This window comes from Orbilia oligospora, assembly GCF_000225545.1.
Source record: "Orbilia oligospora ATCC 24927 unplaced genomic scaffold scaffold00215, whole genome shotgun sequence".
Classification (NCBI taxonomy): Eukaryota; Fungi; Ascomycota; class Orbiliomycetes; order Orbiliales; family Orbiliaceae; genus Orbilia; species Orbilia oligospora.
In genome coordinates, this window is record NW_011645772.1 from 2,157,305 (window position 1) to 2,177,826 (window position 20,522).

At 44.5% G+C, this 20,522-nt stretch overlaps 7 protein-coding genes across 7 annotated transcripts; 4 read left to right on the top strand and 3 right to left on the bottom strand.

Moving 5' to 3' along the window:
- Positions 1-789: 789 nt before the first annotated feature.
- On the top strand, positions 790-1,680 carry AOL_s00215g632 (uncharacterized protein; the record flags this gene model as incomplete). Its single annotated transcript, XM_011129834.1, has 6 exons — positions 790-826; positions 900-1,113; positions 1,215-1,369; positions 1,442-1,462; positions 1,534-1,601; positions 1,666-1,680. The coding sequence occupies 6 exons, from the start codon at positions 790-792 to the stop codon at positions 1,678-1,680; spliced, it is 510 nt and encodes a 169-aa protein (XP_011128136.1).
- A 434-nt stretch (positions 1,681-2,114) lies between these two features.
- AOL_s00215g633 (uncharacterized protein) lies at positions 2,115-2,996 on the top strand (the record flags this gene model as incomplete). The annotated part of the gene is made up of 5 exons (XM_011129835.1): positions 2,115-2,160; positions 2,263-2,399; positions 2,499-2,644; positions 2,720-2,730; positions 2,806-2,996. 5 exons carry the CDS (start codon positions 2,115-2,117, stop codon positions 2,994-2,996), a joined length of 531 nt encoding a protein of 176 aa, XP_011128137.1.
- A 174-nt stretch (positions 2,997-3,170) lies between these two features.
- Positions 3,171-4,084, bottom strand: AOL_s00215g634 (uncharacterized protein; the record flags this gene model as incomplete). The annotated part of the gene is made up of 5 exons (XM_011129836.1): positions 3,171-3,285; positions 3,359-3,574; positions 3,673-3,692; positions 3,763-3,816; positions 3,914-4,084. 5 exons carry the CDS (start codon positions 4,082-4,084, stop codon positions 3,171-3,173), a joined length of 576 nt encoding a protein of 191 aa, XP_011128138.1.
- A 545-nt stretch (positions 4,085-4,629) lies between these two features.
- Positions 4,630-6,717, bottom strand: AOL_s00215g635 (uncharacterized protein; the record flags this gene model as incomplete). Its single annotated transcript, XM_011129837.1, has 3 exons — positions 4,630-4,672; positions 4,739-5,601; positions 5,662-6,717. 3 exons carry the CDS (start codon positions 6,715-6,717, stop codon positions 4,630-4,632), a joined length of 1,962 nt encoding a protein of 653 aa, XP_011128139.1.
- Positions 6,718-9,421: 2,704 nt separating this feature from the next.
- On the top strand, positions 9,422-10,564 carry AOL_s00215g636 (uncharacterized protein; the record flags this gene model as incomplete). The annotated part of the gene is made up of 6 exons (XM_011129838.1): positions 9,422-9,496; positions 9,574-9,660; positions 9,745-9,900; positions 9,957-10,104; positions 10,167-10,346; positions 10,407-10,564. 6 exons carry the CDS (start codon positions 9,422-9,424, stop codon positions 10,562-10,564), a joined length of 804 nt encoding a protein of 267 aa, XP_011128140.1.
- A 3,490-nt stretch (positions 10,565-14,054) lies between these two features.
- On the top strand, positions 14,055-15,850 carry AOL_s00215g637 (uncharacterized protein; the record flags this gene model as incomplete). The annotated part of the gene is made up of 6 exons (XM_011129839.1): positions 14,055-14,204; positions 14,291-14,371; positions 14,452-14,536; positions 14,606-14,737; positions 14,798-15,232; positions 15,300-15,850. 6 exons carry the CDS (start codon positions 14,055-14,057, stop codon positions 15,848-15,850), a joined length of 1,434 nt encoding a protein of 477 aa, XP_011128141.1.
- A 970-nt stretch (positions 15,851-16,820) lies between these two features.
- AOL_s00215g638 (uncharacterized protein) lies at positions 16,821-20,018 on the bottom strand (the record flags this gene model as incomplete). The annotated part of the gene is made up of 2 exons (XM_011129840.1): positions 16,821-19,201; positions 19,310-20,018. The coding sequence occupies 2 exons, from the start codon at positions 20,016-20,018 to the stop codon at positions 16,821-16,823; spliced, it is 3,090 nt and encodes a 1,029-aa protein (XP_011128142.1).
- Between the last annotated feature and the right edge of the window lie 504 nt (positions 20,019-20,522).

Sequence of the window (20,522 nt, forward strand, 5' to 3'; positions counted from 1 at the left end):
CGCCAGCACAATTTAATTACGTAGCCGGGCATGCCGGCAGTTAAATATGATTATGTAGAATTGATACCCAAATCCAATAATTACGTGAATCAGGTTTGTGTATAGATCTATGAGAGTAGAGAAGTAGGGGCATCCGTTGCCTATGACGATTATGCGGCAGAAGAATAGTGCTGCGTCTACGTCCACGGTGGCCTATTGACACCTTATACATATCGGTCCTGGACAACATATTTGGTACTTATATATACCGTTGAAAGTGAGAACTGTTGGTGTTTATCTCGTAAACCAGAATTAATTGCTGCTGCGGCGTTGGTGTCAATGCAATGTCGATGTAAATGCTAATATGTGTTGTAGTGTTGCATTTTGAGGGATGTCGGTTTCGCAACTGCAGTTATTATATTAGTCTTGATCTCGTAACCAAACTTAAGCTGTGTGCAGTTTGATCCAGCCTGGCTTTAAATTTGCTCGGCTGTTCTCTTGCTCGTTAGTTTCAAGACTGACTGCAGTTTGTATATATACTATACTATATATACTAGTACATATGTACATACTTTAATGCTAATTGTATTAGAATCAGAATTCTAGAACCGAATTAGCCTCGAATCCTTAAGCCGACTGGAGTGGTTGGTGTTGTGTTGTGTGGCTGAGGCCGACTTTGTATGTGGCCTCAGCTTCAAGCTCCAAAGCTCCAAAGCTCCAAACGTAACACAGCCGCCACAAGATAACCGGCCTCATATCAGACCCATCTACCTACCCTTCCCCCCACCAGAAGCCCGTAGTAGAATAAACATGGTTGTCTATAGTTTCTTCATATTCGACAGGCATTGTAAGTCGTTCAATAGTCCATAATCGACCTTTGATGTGATTCCGCGACTGACGGTGTACCGTACACGTTCTAGGTGAATGCATCTACATCAGGCAATGGCTCAATAACGTCTCCTCCGCGACACAACCACTCTCCCGTCCTGTAACCGCTTCGTCGGCGGCTACTGTTGCTACATCTGTCGCCGAAAAGCCAAGTTCGGGTAACAGGCTGAGTATGGCTGAGCAGGCAAAATTGGTATTTGGTGTTATATTCTCGTTACGGAATATGGTAAAGAAGCTCTGCGGACCGTAAGGATACCTTCCTCTTCTTTGAAATAGTCTTATGTCCGAAATTTGAAACGGTTTGGGAGCTAAAAAGGGGTTTATTATATTATGGATTGTTCTTATAGCGAAGACTCATTTCTCTGCTATCGGACCGGGCATTATAAGCTGCACTATTACGAGACTCTATCGTCGTTACGGTTCGTCATGTTGACGGACATTCGGACGGAAAGTCTAAAGTCGTCGTTACATCAGATATATGTGAATTTATATGTCGAATATGGTAAGACTGGCATAGCCGAATCTATCCCCACGAAACACGTGCAAATGAGACTCACTGACGCGATGCCTATAGTTGTGAAGAACCCTTTATCGCGTATGTGAAATCCCCGGAAGAGCCTTGATGATGTACATGGCATTTATAATTGACATTGGCGGGAAATCTAGCGGTTGAACACGCGGGTGGAGAAGGGGTAAATAATGAACTATTCGAACTGGGGATTGATAGCTTTGTGGTATTTCCTTGGCCCCCTAACCTCCAAACTCATAAAAACGAGTGTACTAACTTTTTCTAAATAGCGAACGATTGATTAGACAATAATATAGCGGAAGGAGGAGAGGTTTTCAAGGGTCTTTCCGACCCTTTTAGCATCTGGAATCGAGTAGTTCTAGCTCGTAATCGGGTTGAACAATCGTGCGATATATGTTTTTTTCGCTCTTAGCATGGTATTTTAGAGCCTTTTTGTTATAGCATTACGAATGATACCCCCTACGAATGACCTTCCTTCCCATGGTATCCTATACAACTAGCTTCTCGAGACGTGATTTCATTGGTTATCGAGATCACTTCAGTCGTCGATATTGCATATATTGATCCTACCGGTACCAATATTACCTCTTAGCTCCGAGGCTGCAGGGGAAGCTCTACCCACAGCTTCTACCGGGACAAACTCTCCGCGGGCGCAAACCTTTTTCCAACAAACAACAAATTCTTCCACTTATCCATCACTACATCTGATAGATCCAAAATGGCGAAGCTACCCACCATAATAATCACCGGTACACCAGGAACAGGTATAATACCCATCAAAAGAAAAGAAAAAATGGTTTCCGCATCTATAGCGGTATACTTAAATGTTACATACCCCCTAACACATGAAACCTAAAACCCACCAGGAAAGTCAACACACTGCGAGTTACTCGCTGAAGCCACCGGTTTAAAACATCTATCCATCAACCAAGTTGCAAAGGATAACAACTGCTATGAAACCTTTGACGAGGAATTAAAGTCTTGGGAGGTGGATGAAGACAAGGTAAGTTTATTATCGATTTAGAGTTGTAAAACTACCATGCTATGCCAGGAATGTACTGATGTTAACATACAAATTTTTTCTTTTTCTTCTTCTTTGTAGCTGTTAGATGCAATTGAGGATGATGTCAAGAAAGGAGGATACATAATAGACTGGCATGTCTGTGACATCTTTCCAAAAAGCTGGATCGACCTTGTGGTCGTTTTGAGGACGGATAATACAGTGCTATTTGATCGGTTGAAAGCCCGGTAGGTGATCGTAAATATTGAATATTTTGGAGTATATCAGCAGAATTAGTGTGCTAACAAGATTTCCCCTATTAGAGACTACTCTGGTATTTCTTTTTCCCACTTCCATTTCATTATGCTTTTATAGGTTTATTGACATACTAATTTATCATGACCAACAGACAAAAAGCTTGATGAGAACATTGATGCGGAGATCATGCAGGTTATCTTGGAGGAGGCAAGAGAGGCATATGACGAGGATATCGTCATCGAGCTGCAGAGTAACGAAACCGATGAGATTGAGAGCAATGTGGAAAGAATCACAGCCTGGGTGGAGCAATGGAAGGCGAATAACAACGAATCGGAGGATTAGATTTATTACCAATAATTCTAAAAAATTCGAAGAGATATCTAATTTCTCTTTTTCAAGCTTGACTCCATCTATTTCTCTGGTCTAGACTATTGCTCTATCATAAACATTCAGTAGTAAGGAGATATAACGAGGGCTAGACTTTAGTCTGTGAGACAGTAATCGGCTTCTAAATTTTTATGCAGATGTCTCCTCCCTCTTCTCATAAGTCTCTAAGAACTCCTTGAACTTCTGCAAGGCCTTACCCCTATGCGAAACACTATTCTTCTTCTCCTTATCCATTTCCGCATACCTAACCCCCCAAAAAATCAGCACTCAGATCATAACGTCAATACCAGCCTCTCCTCCCTAAACTGAATACTCACGTTTGTCCTTCATACTCAAAAATCGGATCCCATCCAAACTTCGGCGGTCCTCTGGGACACACAATCTTCCCTTGTGTCCTCCCCTGGAAGATCAATGGCTCACTGCCAGGTCCTTCCGAAAACGCGAACGTACAGACTGCTTCTGCGGATTTATCTTCAAACCCCGCCAGAAGTTTGTTGAGACCGCTGTGGCCGACGCCTTGCATAAACCATTTTCTGGGTTGATTCGCATTAGTTAGTTAGTCAGTTAGTTAGGTCGACTAGGTTGTTGTTAGAGTGCTAATTAGGCCGGGAGTTGGATGTTGAGTAGTTACATGTATGGACCAGGAAGGCCCTATGTTATATTGTTAGTTGGTAATACATGCTTATAGTGACGATTAAGTGATGTTAATATAAGTACTTACGTTTAGAGCATTGAAACAGAGACAAGTATCTTCTGTAAGCACTGGCCCTTGGAGCTAATCATCGAATTAGTCCACCTGACGAATTCGAGATTTGCCATTTTGGCATGTGAAACTCAACAGGAGTCACAGGAATTTATGAAAAAAGACTCACAGCCTCAGCAGCCTTCTTGCATTTCGCCGAAGAAACCTCCTCGATCGTGCCTTGAATCTCTTCAAGATCGAGTCCGTGATTATCGATCTTGATGTATTGTCCAAGGATGGCTTGGACTTCAGCTAGTTTCCCGGCGTTACCCGTTACAAAAGTGATGCGGTCGAGTGGCATATTGTTTTTCTGTGTTGGAAGATCAAATCTGAAGGCGCAGTGAGTTAGGATTGATCTCGTTGGAGAAAGAGATGATATCGTTACGACCTTAATATATCGGACAGAGTTATAAATCCAATCGCTGGAGAGGGTTTGATGTTTAGTTTTTGTTGTATTTTGTAAAGTCCCAAGCTTTTTCTTTGATTGCAGAATCAAGGTTCGATAGATAGACGCTGAAGCTAGAAAGAGGCTAATCCATGCTATGGAAGGGGAAAAAAAAATCTTGGCTAAAGAACAAACGCCATCTGCTCCAGAAATAAGAGTTCGAAAACCATCGAGCATTTGCTGGAAAGACACACAAAAGCGTCGGAAGAAAAATATAAAAGCAAAACTTATGTCCACCGCAATTCGCCTTCCTGAATTGAGAAGAAATACCCATTATTTGTTCGATTATTGCCAAAGTTTCTTCTGGCACAAAACGCAAAGAGATTGTTAAAGTCAAGCAAGAATTAGAATATCGTGGGTGGTGGGAGCCACCGGAGCCTAGATTGCCCAAGTTATCCCGTTTACTCGTAAAGAGTAGAATCGGGTTCAAATGTTGGAGCAAGTCTATAATGATTTATTAGCCAATAATGAAGCATGCAGGGGGGAGATAATAGGTTATGAACCACTTACTCAACCATCTCAAAGATATCATACCGTTTGAGATACGGTCCCCCTCTTCTAAACGACTTCAAAAGCTTCCCATGAGCGATGTTCGAGCGGATCCTCTTCTCTCCGATGAGTTTGCGAATGTTTTGGGAGGGGCTAAACATTGGATCGAAGCAAAGCAAGCAAAGGGTTCCACATTTGTACTGTTCAACCCCAACGATTGTCATCGAATGTCCTTGATGTTGGAAATATATCGGTGCCTTGTCTGTTTGGACTACCCTGTCGGTTTCGTGGTCAAACCCCCTTGAGAAATAATTCCATACATGTCGAAGAGCGTTGATCTGTTGGTTTGGCTCTGAGAACTGGCGAGGAATCGTAGATGTTCCGAAGGATGTGAACATAGCTTCGACTTCAGACGACCCGATGTACTTCCTAGTGTATAGGATCCCACCAGTTTCTTCTCGAGCGTGTGCATTGATACCCCTATCCCACGCCTGCTCGATCCATTTCTGGATATCGATGATAGTCGGAATCCGCTCACCATATAGTCGTTCACACCCAGGAACAAAGTTTTTCTGACAGAAGGAAGCCATCATCTGGATATTGCGATAGCCGCAGAACCCATTTGCCGCAGGGTGTTCTTTGTAGACATGCTTTACGGATGGGTGGCAGACGTATGCTTTTTTGACACTCGGGTCCGCCGCACAGAGCTGTCGTATAACGGGGATAAGGCCTGATGTTTCATTTTCGTAGCTCTTCTTGATGTATATGGTGCCGTCGGAACCGATGTTTTTGGTAACTATTTGCCTTCCTCCCTCCTTGAGGGCGTCTTTGAGCCATTCGGGCATTCGCTTTTCGTTCGCATAAGGTCCAAGCTCAGACTTCTTCTATACTGAAGTTAGTAGACCGTATAACAGTCAGCTTGACAGGCGTGTACGAGATCATACAAGTTTGGCTTTAAAACGTGCAGCGACCTCGGCTGGCTTGCTCGTCCCACTGGACCCGTTGGTATGCTTCTTATGGGGTCGCCTTGGATCTGAGAACTCGTAGCCTCCGTATCCGTTGATGGGTTGACCCGGATTATGTTTGTGTAGCCTTTTGCCGTGACGACTCCCATACTGACGGCTTTCGTCGCCCTTAAGCTTTTCCTCATCATCTTCTTCGGTAAATTCATCTCTGTTGATAAAATCGTAGTCCTTGCACTCAATGTCTATTTGGGTCTTGGGTTCCGGGGCGACTATTAACTTCTCCACTTTGATCGTGTCGTTGTCGTCTTCATCTAGAGTCATTACTAAGACCTCGTTCGCTATAGCTTCACTCTCTAACCTCCTCTCCATCTGGCCCATTTTTTTCGGATGACGGTTGCTTGGCCCTTCCTTCTTCGGGGTGTATCGTTTTTTGCTAGCAGCGTCCATCAAAGCATCGCCTTTCCTCTCCCTCTGGCCGACAATAGAATCTCCGACTTGAAGGCCCCCATCACTCTCATTTTTGTAGTCGTCGTCGTCGTCGTCCATGATCTCCAGCTCGGTTTCATGCATTGCAAAGTGTTCTTCCAACTCTAAGAAGCTAACGGGCTCCCCGCAACCCTTCCATTCGCATATTACATACTCCACCTCTGCATTAGGTGCGTCTCTTTGTACGGCCGGGACGACAGCCGGTTTATCTGTTTTGTTGGCTGCATCGACCCTCCAGACCGGTGCACCGACGATTTCCTGGCTGTTGTTATTCGGAACTTGGTACCTGAAGGGATCATAGGCATCGTCTTCATAACCTGCAACGGGAGTTTGAGGTTGAGGTTGAGATACCAGCTTCTGTTTGGTGAGAGGTGGCCATCGAGGTGAATCCGGTTTCGGAGGGACTGGTGGGGGCGCGGGGTTGTCGTTATCATGAATAGCTTCGAAATGCAACTGTATGATGGATTCGTCATCTGCAGTATAGCTACACAAGGGACAGGATATTTCGGGAACAATCGGACGACGGGATGATGAGGATGAGGATGCCATGGCCGGCAGAGCTCCCTATCGGTTCCTCTTTTTTTTTATCTTAAAAAAAAGAAAGAAAAGAGATTGTTCTAGTTGGTGGGTTATTTGATCTCCTACAAACGGTAACAGTTCCCACTGCTCGGGTAGTGTAAATACAACGATCGAAGTAGTTTCCGCGCTCCGATGATGTCTCTTTGTTAGAATCGCGGATATCGAATATAATACTGGCAGAAGATTTGAAGGTTGATTCACGTTCACGTCGGAGCGTGGCAGAAGGCTGAGAAGGTTTGGTTGCGGAAGGATGGAGATGGCAGGGAGCACATGGCAAAAGCGTAAGGCTTTAAAGGCGGGACGGAGGGGCTGCGAATAGGAAGGATGCGTGCGGGCTGGGTAGCTGGGCTGGTACTTGCTTGTACGGGCTTATGACTCGATGGGTACATTGCATCGACTAACTTAACGGGCATTGCATGATGGTTCACTATGACGCGCGGAGGTCAACGACATCACAACACAGTAGTTACAGGGATCATCTAATTTCGTTTAAGACCATTCGATTCGATCCATGTAAATTTCAGAGGTTTATCCTTGAAGTCTGAGACAATATAGAAAATGTATTAGACTTGATGGATTGATGTCAAGTTAACTGGGTTTTCGTGTTTATAATAGAAACCCTCGAAACCCGAAACCCTGGCTTATTTATTTTCATATGCATGTGCATGCAAACCCTCTGGTCTACATCCGGCTCGCTCAGAATATTAAGATTAGTTCTAGAATTTTGTCTCTTTAAACTCTCGTACACAGCTAGTAATGGCCTAGTCGTGCATGTAACATGGTCGTGTAACCAACAGCAGTCAATGTTATTTTTAATCGCGGAAACATTTCTGCTGATATATCAATATACCTCAGTACCTTACACTCGCTACTTAGCGAAGAACCGCTGACTACATTTGAGCAGGTTTTGCAAGCATACATACGTTAATAAGCCTTCGTTTAAATAATAAATGAAATAAATATATATATATTCTACATGTTGAAACAATATCGGTATCGGAGTCGTTTATCATGAGTATAGCATGTAAGTCTGTAGTCTTGCAGCCATAGCTACTGCATACATAGTATAATAATACCTTCCCAATACGTGATTTATCTAGCTTAGGCCATTCGCCACCGTATCCTAGAGCAGAACTCGATACTTGGAGAATGATCTTAATTGATTATAAATCCCAGAAGTTGGCTAAAGATGTATCTTTACAGAGGGAGACGATTCCGGCACTCACAGCTAGCAAGCTGGTGAAAGGAATGTGAAAAAATTAGTCAGGTATATTCATTTAGTAATAACATTTTCAAGGAATGTAAAGAATTTGGCGAATTATGCCCCAGAACTCTACAGACCTTACCAAACTCTCACTAAGGGATTATATCAATAGAAAATTGGATTCGATAAATTATTTAGTTATTATAATTAACTCTCATGCAATTGAAGTTTCGGTTTAACGAAAAGTTGGACAGCAAAAAAACGTGTTGATCGCGTGTGATTTTCAGCCCGCCGCTAAGTGATCAAATTACACCATACTAACTACCTAGGTAGCAGGAGTAGTAGTAATAGTAGTAGCAGGAGTAGTAGGAGTACTGGTGGTAAGAAGAGTATGGCGGGCGCGCTATGGGTTTAGGCTGTCCAGCATTACGATATCTATTATCCAAACCGGCGGGGTTATTCGTAATATGACCGGCCTCGTTGACAAGACTTGTGACAAATATCCAAAATTCGGTGCTTGCTGCACCGTTTGCATGGGATGGGATCAATTCAAAGTGCAAATGACTTACTTTTTTCGTTGCAGCGCAGGGTGGGGCGAACCAACCAGGTCATCTTGCTGGGACACACGAGCTCTCCAAGGTCTCACGCTTAGCTTAGCTCAGCTCAGGAGATGTATCATATCGACCTTAACAGTTCCCGACTATAGTTTATTATCGTCGGTCGAATGTCCGTTCCCGCTGTATCTGTATCCGTATCCGTATCTAGTATATCAGTGCAGTGCTGGTGTCGTGCCCTCATGTTCACGGTCATAACCAAATATCTCTCTTTGGGAGCGATATAACGGAATCAACCTCACCAACCATCATCACCATCCTCTCCACATTCCCACTCTTCCATCATCATCACCACTTTACCCCCACTACCAACTGTAACAAACTACTAGGTATTTATATATACTAGAAATTTAGGATCCTTTGGTGTCGACAAACATCGGACTTCGTCAGTCTTCTACAAGCAAGCTAGGACAGGACCGTGGTGGTGCGGGAAGTGCAGGGTTCAGGACTCGCTTAGACTCACTTTGGACTCTCATTGATGTGATCCCTCACCCAATCCCCGAACCTCTCTGCAACTTCCCACTCCTCTCTTCCTCTCTTCCTCTCTGCTTCTCTTTCTTTCTTTCTTCCTCTCTCCCTTCTTTCTTTACATTCACCCTTTCGTCTAGCATCTTCGAATTTACCGCCTTGCCACCTATCACCATCCGAGCCTACTTTTTGGACACAGAGATATCCACAACCTCGACCTTCCTATCCTGGCATTCATTGTCGTTCCTACCAGTCGGCCTATCAATAAACGTCGTGGCCATCGACCACGTAGTAGAGTCATAAACTACCCCGCGAAGCCTGATTCACCGAATCAATCCTGCAACTTTTATCAAAAGGAAATACCTTATCTGCACGAGACCGGTCGAAAATGGCGGAACGAATCTTGATGAACGAGTTTAAGCAGCTCTCCAAGCCCGGCGAGAATCCTTGGTTGAATGTCCAGGTACGGCGAGGGTCCGAACAGTTGGTACTGGTGGTTGTTACAGGCGCTGATTTGGGTTTCTGTTTTTTCCAATGTAGCTGGGCAAAGGTGACAACCTCTTCTTGTGGGACGTAGCCATTATTGTCTCCAACCCCACTTCCGTCTACCACGGTGGGTATTTTAAGGTCAGCATGGATCCTCCCAACCTCGCTTGGTCCGCCTCGAACCACTAATATGTACCAACCACACATTTTGTTTTTCCCGTATAGGCCGAATTGAAATTCCCTTCAAACTACCCGTATTCTCCTCCGGAATTCCGCTTCCTACGACCTCTCTGGCATCCGAATATCTATCCCGATGGGAAGCTCTGCATCTCCATCCTTCACCCGCCAGGTGAAGATGAGATGTCTGGCGAGCTTGCAAGCGTATGGGAATAGAATCATGGCTATATTTAGAAATAAAAGACTAAAGCTTTTATTAGGAACGATGGTCGCCAGCCCAACGCGTCGAATCCGTTCTCATCTCAATTCTGAGCTTATTGGATGACGCTGAAGTATCTTCGGCCGCCAATGTTGATGCCGGTGTCATGTTGAGAAACGACCCAGAAGCGTACAATGCTAGAGTTCGCGGTATGCATTCAAACAATAACCGGGTCATAAAAAGTAGTCTTAAGTTCTAACGTTGGATACAGAGAATATTGAAACTTCTAAGAAAGATATACCAGAAGGTTTCATCATGCCATCAAGCGCTGAAATCAAGCCCCCACCTAAGGATGATGCTTCTGATGATTTCTGGTATGATTCCGGAGCGGAGTCATTTGGAGGAAGTGACGAAGGTTCATTCGGAGGAAGTGATGCCGAGATGACTTATGGTAAGAAGATCATTGCAAACCAGACTTAGCAGTTGAGTTGAAACTTACAAACTTTGCTAGATGAGGACGACGGCGCCGAGGATGATACTGAAGATGACGATGTTGAAGAGGACCCAGCCGAAGATGAAGCTAAGAGACTTGCTGTTACTCCCAACAAGCAAGTCCTTGGTATCAATCTCGAGGATAGTTCCCGAACTGCGACTCCACGCCCGACATGAGCGTCTTCAAAGTTTACTGTTACTTCAGTCCGAAGCTCTTTCACAAGCACATTATTCGTCGTTCACAAACACTAACACTTCTTTGAGCCTTCCCTATTTATTGCTCCCCTCTATTTGCAATACCTTCGCTCAGATCTTTATCCACTCGGTTTTATTAGCGTGCATGCGTCCTGGGGTTTACGCTTTGCTGTTTCTCTCTACATTCTGATGATTTTTCACACCCCTCTCCGCGTTTTATCCGTGCTTACTACCACAGACCCTATTATGGCTGTGGATCTTGGTTTTACTCCCCGAGACCTGCTGGTGGTTTGCTTCTTGGATTTGTAATGCTGTTGTACAGGCGCTTTTGGAGGCTAATCCAATTTAAAAAATATTATTACAAATTCACGAGCCCAATCATTTTTTAAAGGAGTTCTAAAAAAACTTACTATATATAAGTTAACAAATTAAAACATCCCGATTAGTCTTACAAACACCATCAGCCCTACTGAATTAATTCGGTATCATAGTTCCGTTATTAACGCAATTGCAATTCTTATATTGTAGTATTCTAATCTTTATGTACGGCCTGGCTTGTTCGACGCTCGCGAAGATATTTGCGTATCTAACTGGCAGGATTAGGTCTTTATTGTTAGGGAAGTGAGTTCTATCGATATTGTTCATGTCTAAACCTAAGATAGTTTTTACGGTTGGGTATTTAATTGTAATTTTGTCTTTATAGAACCATTGGGGGCTTATTATGTCGCCGTAGCGTTTGTCGGTTTTAGTGGGAGTTTCGTCAGTTGAGCCTGTGGTGGAATTAATTTTGTAGGAGGGGATATCTCTGGCGGGGTTTTCTGATTTTGGGGAGGGTATTGTGCTGGTGGAGCTGATGGTTTTGGTCGATAATGATGATTCATTGGAGAATACTTTAACGCGGGTGGTTGGTTTCGGTTCGAGTTTTGTTTGTGTATTGGTAATGGAAGTTCTAATACCAGTATTATATTAAATATTGTAGAGATAGATGAGAACGATACTAAAGACGTTTTACTCGGGTTGTCTGTGCTTAAAGGTGCGGCTTGGACGAGGTCATAAAATGGTATATTCGGGGAAACCAGAATCAGAATTAATAACTATTTGGGGAAGGGGCTAGCTTCTGAGTCCAGCCTTCCGAAACGATGCTGGTAGGGTATTCTAAGATATCCAAAAATCAATCCAGGTGTAATATAAAGCCCAAGGCTTTAGTAAAAAGTAGAGAGAAAGTATGATGTCTCAAGGTGTTTGTATCGCAGAAAGTTGATCTCGTAGGCCCAATTTCCAGAACCATATATACCTATTAATATATTCCGAGGAAAATTAAACTAGGTGAACTCATTACTATAATTAGAGATGGTCTAGAGGACCTCCCGGCATTATTCCACCAGCTCGGGGGTAATATATATCAAGCGTCGAACCGCGGTACCGCCGTAGTGGACTACCTTGGACGTGCACGTGGTTCACTCTTTGCGGTATCGTATACCAGGTCGACGGCCCAGGCCATAGGACTCCAGCTTCTGTTCCACACCATTTGTTTCAAATTATATTAATCTCGTCGATGCTTGGCCGACTGGTAGCATAGTCGTAGCACGTCACCTGATAACAACATATTGATCTCCTCTGACAGCTCATATTCTACTGAACAGGTGCAAAGCGCGCTGGCGTATTGTTGGCGGTAATCAACAAAGGATCTATGTATTTCAAAGAGAGTGTGATCCAAGACATAACCGATATAAGGGGGTCCAATGAGGCGCGAGAGGCGCAGATCGATATTTAGTGTAGACTCTGGATAGGAATGTGACTTCTAGAATTGTATCGTTTTAAATTTTGCATAATTGGCTCCGCTGGATTACTGGTTCTTCTTTGATCCGATCGAAAGAACTACCTATTAGGTTCTGTGTTAACATTATAACATGTTCAGCTAATCATGTTCCTCAAAGAAGCCAAAAGATTTCCTAAATATATTTAGTTTGAAGTTGTGCAAAATAAATACCAGTATATATATCAACTTATTATCATGATTCCAACTTTTGTACATAGATCTAGAAGATAGAAGAGCTATCGATTTCAGTTCTAGATTTCTAATCATATATCACAAAATATAAGCATTGGCCCAGTTAAGCACAAACTCAGTTTCGAATTTCACAGCCTTTGATTACAATCACCAGGATCCAAATACTAAATCGATGGGTTGCGTACCCCAGGGGTGCTTGCAGTTAGCACGTGCACAGCCGTGGAAGTGTCGAACCTGGGTTATATTAAGCTTGAGAGACTATGTCTAAGCATCCGATACCTGAGCTTGTCTCGTCGCCAGACTCCTCAACTGTGACCTGAGCCTTCCAAACCTATTTTGGAATAGATTCTGTTAGTGCTGAGCCTCTACTCGTCACCAAGGGTACTAGTATTTCCAATAAGTTGGGTTGGGGATTCGCACCATGGTTCGATTCTCATCGAACTCTCGTCTAATTTATATTGTTAGAGGAAGCCTTAAAACCAGTAACCCGGAAGCTAGGTAGCCTGGATTATTTTTCTATTTAGAAGTGTTTGCTCATATAAAAATGTTCCCAACGGGGATTTCCTCGTTCAAGGGGTGCGGCGGGACAATTTGCCCTCTCGATTGTCTAAGTACCTGTAGAAACAACATTATTTTGCAAATCTAGATTCACGAAGACCATAACCTTTTTAGTCATTATTGTTTCATGAACTAGGTTAAATTACTATCTCCGGAGCCTTTTCGCTAGGTGGGCTGTTTGTTATTATGTAATGGTCCTATTTATGTTTTAGTGGTAGACGGGACGTCTAAGTTGTCAAATGTGATAATATTGATCGGACTTCTAGAATCTGGCGAGTGAGCATGCATGCGGTGATATCATGATCTAATGCGTGCCATCCCACCAACGAGAGCCGCGGGGCACGGAACAACCATGCACCAGGACATCGGGATATTGAATAGCTTTGTAGTATTCGGAACGCTCCAACTGTATATATAGATCCACTTTATGAAACCATGCAGTTCTAAGTTATGTTTTAAAGTGCGTAGTGCTGGAGGTGTGTTGTGCTTGTTGCATCTGTGCCCGATCTTCGCCGGGGAACTAGGATACCCGGGGGTGGCAACCCAGTTCAGACCCTGGCTCAGGTGGCGCGAAGATCTGAGCTTTGCTCTGCTCGTGTGGGCTTTTATCGTTACACCCCCTCCACGTCCCATAAACAACACCAACCCACAGCTTCTTCGTGATACCATACTCTTTACCGCAGTATCCCCGATCCCTCACTTATCTTTCTATTGGATTCAATACCTCCGCCACTTCCGTACTACAAACCTGCTATTAGTAGTTGAAGAGCCACCAAAACGAACGAACAGCCCCACCAACCGATATCGGTATTACGGACACATCCCGAGCTAATCCTACAAAAAGTTTCCACATAGTCGCAAAAGGGAGAAAACGTTAGCTCCGGCTCACTTTTGTTGACAGTCATGGCTTCCGCAAAGGAAGAAGCAGTAGCTCTGAAGGATAAGGGTAATGCAGCCTTTGCTAAAAAGGATTGGAACGAGGCCATCGATCTGTATTCCAAGGCTATCGAGCTGGATGCTACTGTTCCAGCATATTTTTCCAACAGGGCTCAGGTAGATTTATTTCTTCTTCTCTCGATAAGTTATAGTTTGTGAGATGTTATATGATATTTTTCTAACACTTCGATCGGGATCTTTAGGCATACATTAAAACCGAAGCATACGGATATGCTATCTCCGATGCGACAAAGGCTATCGAGTTGGATCCTGGTTTTGTCAAGGTATGTTATATCCTTCAATTTGCACTCACCCAACAAAAATGATATTGGGGAACGATACTAAGGATTATCATCGGAGATAGGCATATTACAGACGAGCCTTGGCAAATACTGCGATATTGAAACCGAAAGAAGCATTGAAGGATTTCAGGGCCGTAACAAAGAAAGGTTCGTCCGAAACATTGTGGTGATTGATACAATGATTTTGGGATCAGCCAGTTAACTGTTTGGATATAGCGCCCGGAAATCAAGATGCCAGACTCAAGCTATTGGAATGTGAGAAGATGGTCCAGAAGGCCGAGTTTCTAAAGGCTATCGAAGTCGGAGATCCCCCATCTGCTGCTGAAGGACTAGATCTCGACGGCATAAGTACGCTTTTGTGAATTTCCAACCATATAGTAATCTATACTGATCGTGTTCCTGCAACAGAGGTCGAAGACACCTACGAAGGACTTGAGCTTGGCGAAGAAATGACTCTCGATTTCATAAAAGACATGACCCAGCGTTTCAAGGAAGGCAAGAAGATACACAAGAAATACGTCTTCCGTATCATCCTCAAATGCAAGGAAATCTTCTACGCCGAACCCACAATGCCTGAAGTTACCGTCGAAAAGGGTAAAAAACTCACAATATGCGGCGATACCCACGGACAGTACTTCGATTTGCTCGAAATCTTCGGCAAGAACGGATACCCGAGCGAGTCGCATGCTTATCTATTCAACGGAGACTTTGTGGATAGAGGCAGCTGGTCGACAGAAATCGCTTTACTCCTTTTCGCATACAAATGGTTGTGGCCAAAGGGATTCTTCATCAACAGAGGAAACCACGAAGCCGACCAAATGAACAAGGTCTATGGATTCGAAGGTAAAAGAGAAAAACACCCTAACCCCACCGCATATCGCTCTATTATAACCGCTAACACCCAAACCAGGCGAATGCAAAGCCAAATATACTGAGCGAGTTTACAAGCTCTTCTCCGAAACCTTTTCCGCCCTCCCTCTCGCCCACCTTATCGGCTCCAAATACCTTGTCCTCCACGGCGGTCTCTTCTCCGACGACAAATACACCCTGGACGATATCCGCAAACTCGACCGCCATGCTCAACGCCAACCAGGTAACGAAGGTTTAATGATGGAAATGCTCTGGACCGACCCACAAACCGAACCAGGCCGTGGACCTTCGAAACGTGGTGTAGGTCTGCAATTCGGTCCAGATGTTACCAAACGTTTCTGTGACAGGAACGGATTGACAGCCGTCATTCGAAGTCACGAGGTCAGAATGGGAGGATACGAACAAGAACACGACGGCAGGTGTATTACCGTCTTCAGCGCACCGAATTACTGTGATTCGACAGGTAACAAGGGAGCTTACATCAATGTCAATGAGGACTATAAGTTGGACTTTGTCACCTTTGACGCGGTTCCACATCCTAACATTAAGCCGATGGCTTATGCGCAAAACTCTTTGATGCAGATGATGTGATCAATTTCTTTTTCTTTTTTTACACTGCTTATTTTATTGAGACTGAGAAAGCATTTCTTTTCTTTTCTTTTCTTTTTTTTATTAGGATGGGAGAATGTTTCAATAGAAACTGGGGCCTTTTTTTTTTCTGTGTAATATAATATGACGATCATGCGTGACGATGCATTAATGATGTTAGTAACCCTCTAGACAACGGCATGTCTGTACATTGCCTTACCTTGCACTGTCGGTTCCCTAGCTTTAGCTTTAGCTCAGAATGAGCGGTCCGGATGGGGAGCCAGCAGAACCCGACTATTCGATGTACTTATTGTTATCCGGGGAACAGAAATCAATTTGTCGATTATCAAGGGGCTAATAAGCACCCTCCATTGTTACTGCTAGGTGGTCGGTCTGGCAGAAGATACTTTTAGAAATTTACGCGGGAGTATGCACATGATAGAAGTATTTCATTCATTCAATCAGTCATGTCTTATGTACTTGGATCACAAAACAAAGACAGAAAAAAAAAGTATTAAAATCAACTAGACAGAAAAGCAATGGGGGAATCATTTCACGGTCGATAAAAGGAAAGCACGAGGTATAGAAAACCAAAGAAATCGGGTAACTATGAACAATGGGTAGAGGGGAAAGCTAAGAGGGTTCCAATCATTAAACAATCCATATAAGCTGCAAAAAAAAAAAAAAGAAAAAAAAATAAGGGGGGGGGGGATTAGTCCAACGGGTACCAGGTGGAAATCCACTACTCCATAAACGCCTGCCAGCCGCCAATGTCAAAAGAAAATATAAAGAAAAAAATTGAGAAAAGGACAAGGAAGAAAGAAAGAAAGAAGGATATGTAGAGGTACTAGCTCTCATACAAAAGAAGACGTGCCGTGACCCATGGAATTTTCTGACGGTTCCAAAATGTGGTGCAGCAAGTAAAGGAAAAAAGGACACTAAGTTGGTGTGGGAAGCAAGAGTTGTCAAGAACTCAGTTCTTAGCTGCCTTGCTCTCTGCTTTCATCCTTGCCTTCATTTCTGCCATTTTTGCGGCAGCCAGCTTTCGCTTTGCGTCTGCGTCGGATCCAGCACTGGTCTTAGCAGTGACGCCAACGCCGGTAACCTCAACAGGAGCCGCAACAGCCGCCGTAGTCTTGAGAGATATACCATCGCACAGCTCTAACGGACTCTTCTTAGAAAGCTTTGTATTAGCAAAGCTCCGTAGGCTGGCAAAGCTTCCTCTCCTTGGATTTGGCGATTTTTCGAAGTTGAAATATTTGGGCATAGGGCTCGTAGCTTGTCGTCGCATGATAGCCTTTTCGTCATCGGTTTCGTATTTCGGCGGTAAAACACCGATTTCAGGCATTGGACTAGAAGGTGGAGCGTCATCAATCCCACGAGCCTTCATGGGGCTGACGGGTTTGGGTGCTGCGGGATCGTATTTAAGGTCCTCCCGGCTTCTCCTTGGAAGGGGCTTTGCAATGCTCCTCAATTTATCAAGATCGGTGTCAGACATCGAGGCCATTGTTGGAGATATTGGGGGAAGAGACAAGTCGCTATGGTCAAGTTGTCGTAAAATCTCCTTTTCGGTCATAATTGGGGTTGAGATGACGGATCTGCGAGGCTTAGGCGTAGACTTGTAGTTCGGGTCGTTTTTTGTAGTAGCAGATCGAAGGTTTGCGACAGCGGTGGACTTCTTGGGGGTAAGGTTAGAATCCTCCTGCTTGAGATATTCGTCAATCGTGGGGATAGTGTCCTTTGGTTTTGTGACCGGTGCAGGTGTGGGTTTGGAGAATATTCCACCGAGCTCAGGTTTCCTATCAACGACGCTAACGTTGGGGAAAGCCGAGTGCTCAGTGATTTTGGGACTGCCACGGCTACGGGGTTTGTCTTTAGGAGCATTGAGGCCAGAAAGTGATTGCCAGATGTCTTGTTCGGGAGCAGGTTGGGAAGCGGGAATAGATGTTTTGGCGGGGTTGACAGGAATATCGTCAAGAGGGTTGTCAGATTTCTGTTGGACCTTGAGGCGGTGGTTTTCTTCCTTGACAAGTGATAGCTGTTGCTTGAGCCTTTCCACCTCACGTTGGGAATTCTCGAATTTTGCGGTGAGAACATCTTTTCCAGCGGCGGCGGCTTCTGCCTTACGAAGTTCACGTTTGAGGTTCCTAACTTCAGACTCGGCATTGGCATTAAATAGGGAGACTTCATCTGCCGCTTCTTTTTTAGCCTGGAGGGAAGCCTCGAGATCCTTGATGCGGCGAGCCTGGCGGTCGATTTCACTTCTCTGTCGGTCCAGCTGGTATTCGTGGTCGGTCATTTCAACTTCCTTCTGTCGAATTAGCTCTCGGTATTCGGATGTTTCACGGCGGAGGCGTTCGATAGTCTTTTGTTGGTATGTTTCGGTAAGAGGAGCGTTTACAGTTGGATTTGGTTCAGTTCGGGTTTCCATTGCCATCTTTTGCCATTTGTCGATCTCGGCTTGCATCTTTTTTCGAAGTTCGATTTCTTCCTTGAGCCTGGTGGCTAGATTGGCGGCTTGCTCATCTTTTTTAGAAGCAAACTCGACGGAGGTATCCTTGCGAGCCTTGTAGAATTCGACTTTCTTCTCCGCCTGGTTGATGTCATTTGAGTATCTATCCTTCCAATAAACTCCAGAACGGGAACGAGGCTCATCAAGGTTAACTGTAATATCGACATCGGTGGCTTGTTGAACGCTGGCCTCCTCAATCATATCATTAATTCGGGCAGTGTTTTCACGAAGAGCTTGAATTTGATCGTCTACAGATTTAGCGTCATCCTTTGTCTTTGAGACTGTCGAGGTTTTTGTCTTGGGCTTTGGCGTTCCCTTATATGGTTTGTTCTGGTCCTCGAAGATTTCGATCTCCTCAACACGGGCAAGTTCTCGAGACGTCCTTCTCTTTGGGAGTTCGTTGGTGATCTTTGGAGTCCACGGGCTAGGGAATTTTCCAGGGTAGTCCGCAGGGAGACCAGATCGAACACGTCCTGTACGAGATTCATAACAGAATGTGTCCTCATGGACTTGATCGGGGCCAAAAGAAACTGTCTTCTTTTTGGAGATCGTATTGCCAGGTGTCACCAAGATACTCTGAGGATTCCTCCTTGGTGGAGTCATAGCATCCTCGAAGGTCTTGAAACGGCTAGGGCTGCGACTTTCGAGGGGTATTCGTCGCTTCGAACTCGTAAACACATCCTCATCACTCATAACGTCCCGGCCGAACTTTGGACGATGATCCCGTTCACGGCGTGGGTTATGGTGCGGGCGGATATCCTGAACTTCGAGGTCTGGTTTTGGAGTCCCAAATAGTCCGTTTCTGAACGCATTGAATGCAAAGGTGGCTGGGCCTGGAGTTTCTGTTTCATTTCCCACAATTTAGAAGTTAATTGATATAATCATTGAATTATTATTTTTTTGGGGCAATAATAGCAATCCGTTGGAAAGAAGGATATGCAAATACGTACCAGGGTCATCAGGGAGATCTTGATCTGGTATTATCAAATCTTGGTCGACCTCCTCCTCTTCGCCCTGTTGGTCTCCTCGTAGCCAGGCCAGCATATTGAGAAACGCGTCTCGCTTTCGAATTACGTTTTGTGCTTCAGGATATTGTTGGTGGATATATTCGACAGACTCAGACGATGTTGTAGTTGAAAGTGAAGGAGAGATTGGTCGGGAAGAAGAAAAAGAAGAAGAAGGCGATTGGTTATCAGGAGGGAGAAGGGACAGAGTTATCGAATGAGAAGGGTGGGGTATGGCAAGAAGGGATGGAGTTAGACTAGGCGTCTTCCGGAGGGATTGTTTTGGTTTCGGGTCCGCCTGCAGGGAGACGGGGGGTGGGCGTTGTTGTGGTGTGAGCGGTTGTTGTGGTTTTGCAGGTCGTGGTGGTGCAGGCGGTTGTTGTTGTTTTGGTTGCAGAAGTTGCACCCTTGAACTTGAACTCGGTTGCCGTGGACTGGCCATCAAGTCGGGCAATGCAGCCTCAAATAAGGCGTGGAGGTCAACCTGAATCTTGACTCCTGTCCCCGTCCTGGGCCTGCCATGATTACGAGTATTGTTAGCATCCTCGGCCTCCTTGCTTCTGCCCCCTTCCAGCCCCTCTCCTGTATTTTGGGCATCTTCACTTGTGACAAAATTTCCAAAGTAGCGCCCGCCGCTGTTTTTGTTCTGCGGCATCCGGCCTTAAACTTGCAAGGCTTGCATCCAATCACCAATCCTGGTCACTCAGCTGCATCTCTTCACGCTAGTAGGCTGAGGATGTTCCAGATGCCCTGCCGAAATCCCCAACTTATTTACTGCCGGAAATCCTGAAGTATATTGTCGATTGAGGGAAAAAGAGATTTTCTGGTAAAACGGGCGACAGATGGTATACTGGTAGGTTTTAATCATTCCGACACTAGCAAAAACCTCCACCTTGATTCTATTGTCCTTTTTTTTTTTGACAATTCAATAATCGTATCCGCTTCATTTCACGTGGCAGGTTTCCAACGTTTGAAATCGTATCATAGCCATCTTTATCCGACCCAAACTCCAAACAGCCAATGGCCACCCTCTAAAAGATCCTTGCCAAGACGGTGATTAGGCCTGTCCGTCAATACCTCACCCGTTTTTCAGCTGGTACATCATATTTCTCGATGAAAAATCAACAACTTGCAGGATCGTTAGTGGCTTTTTGGCACC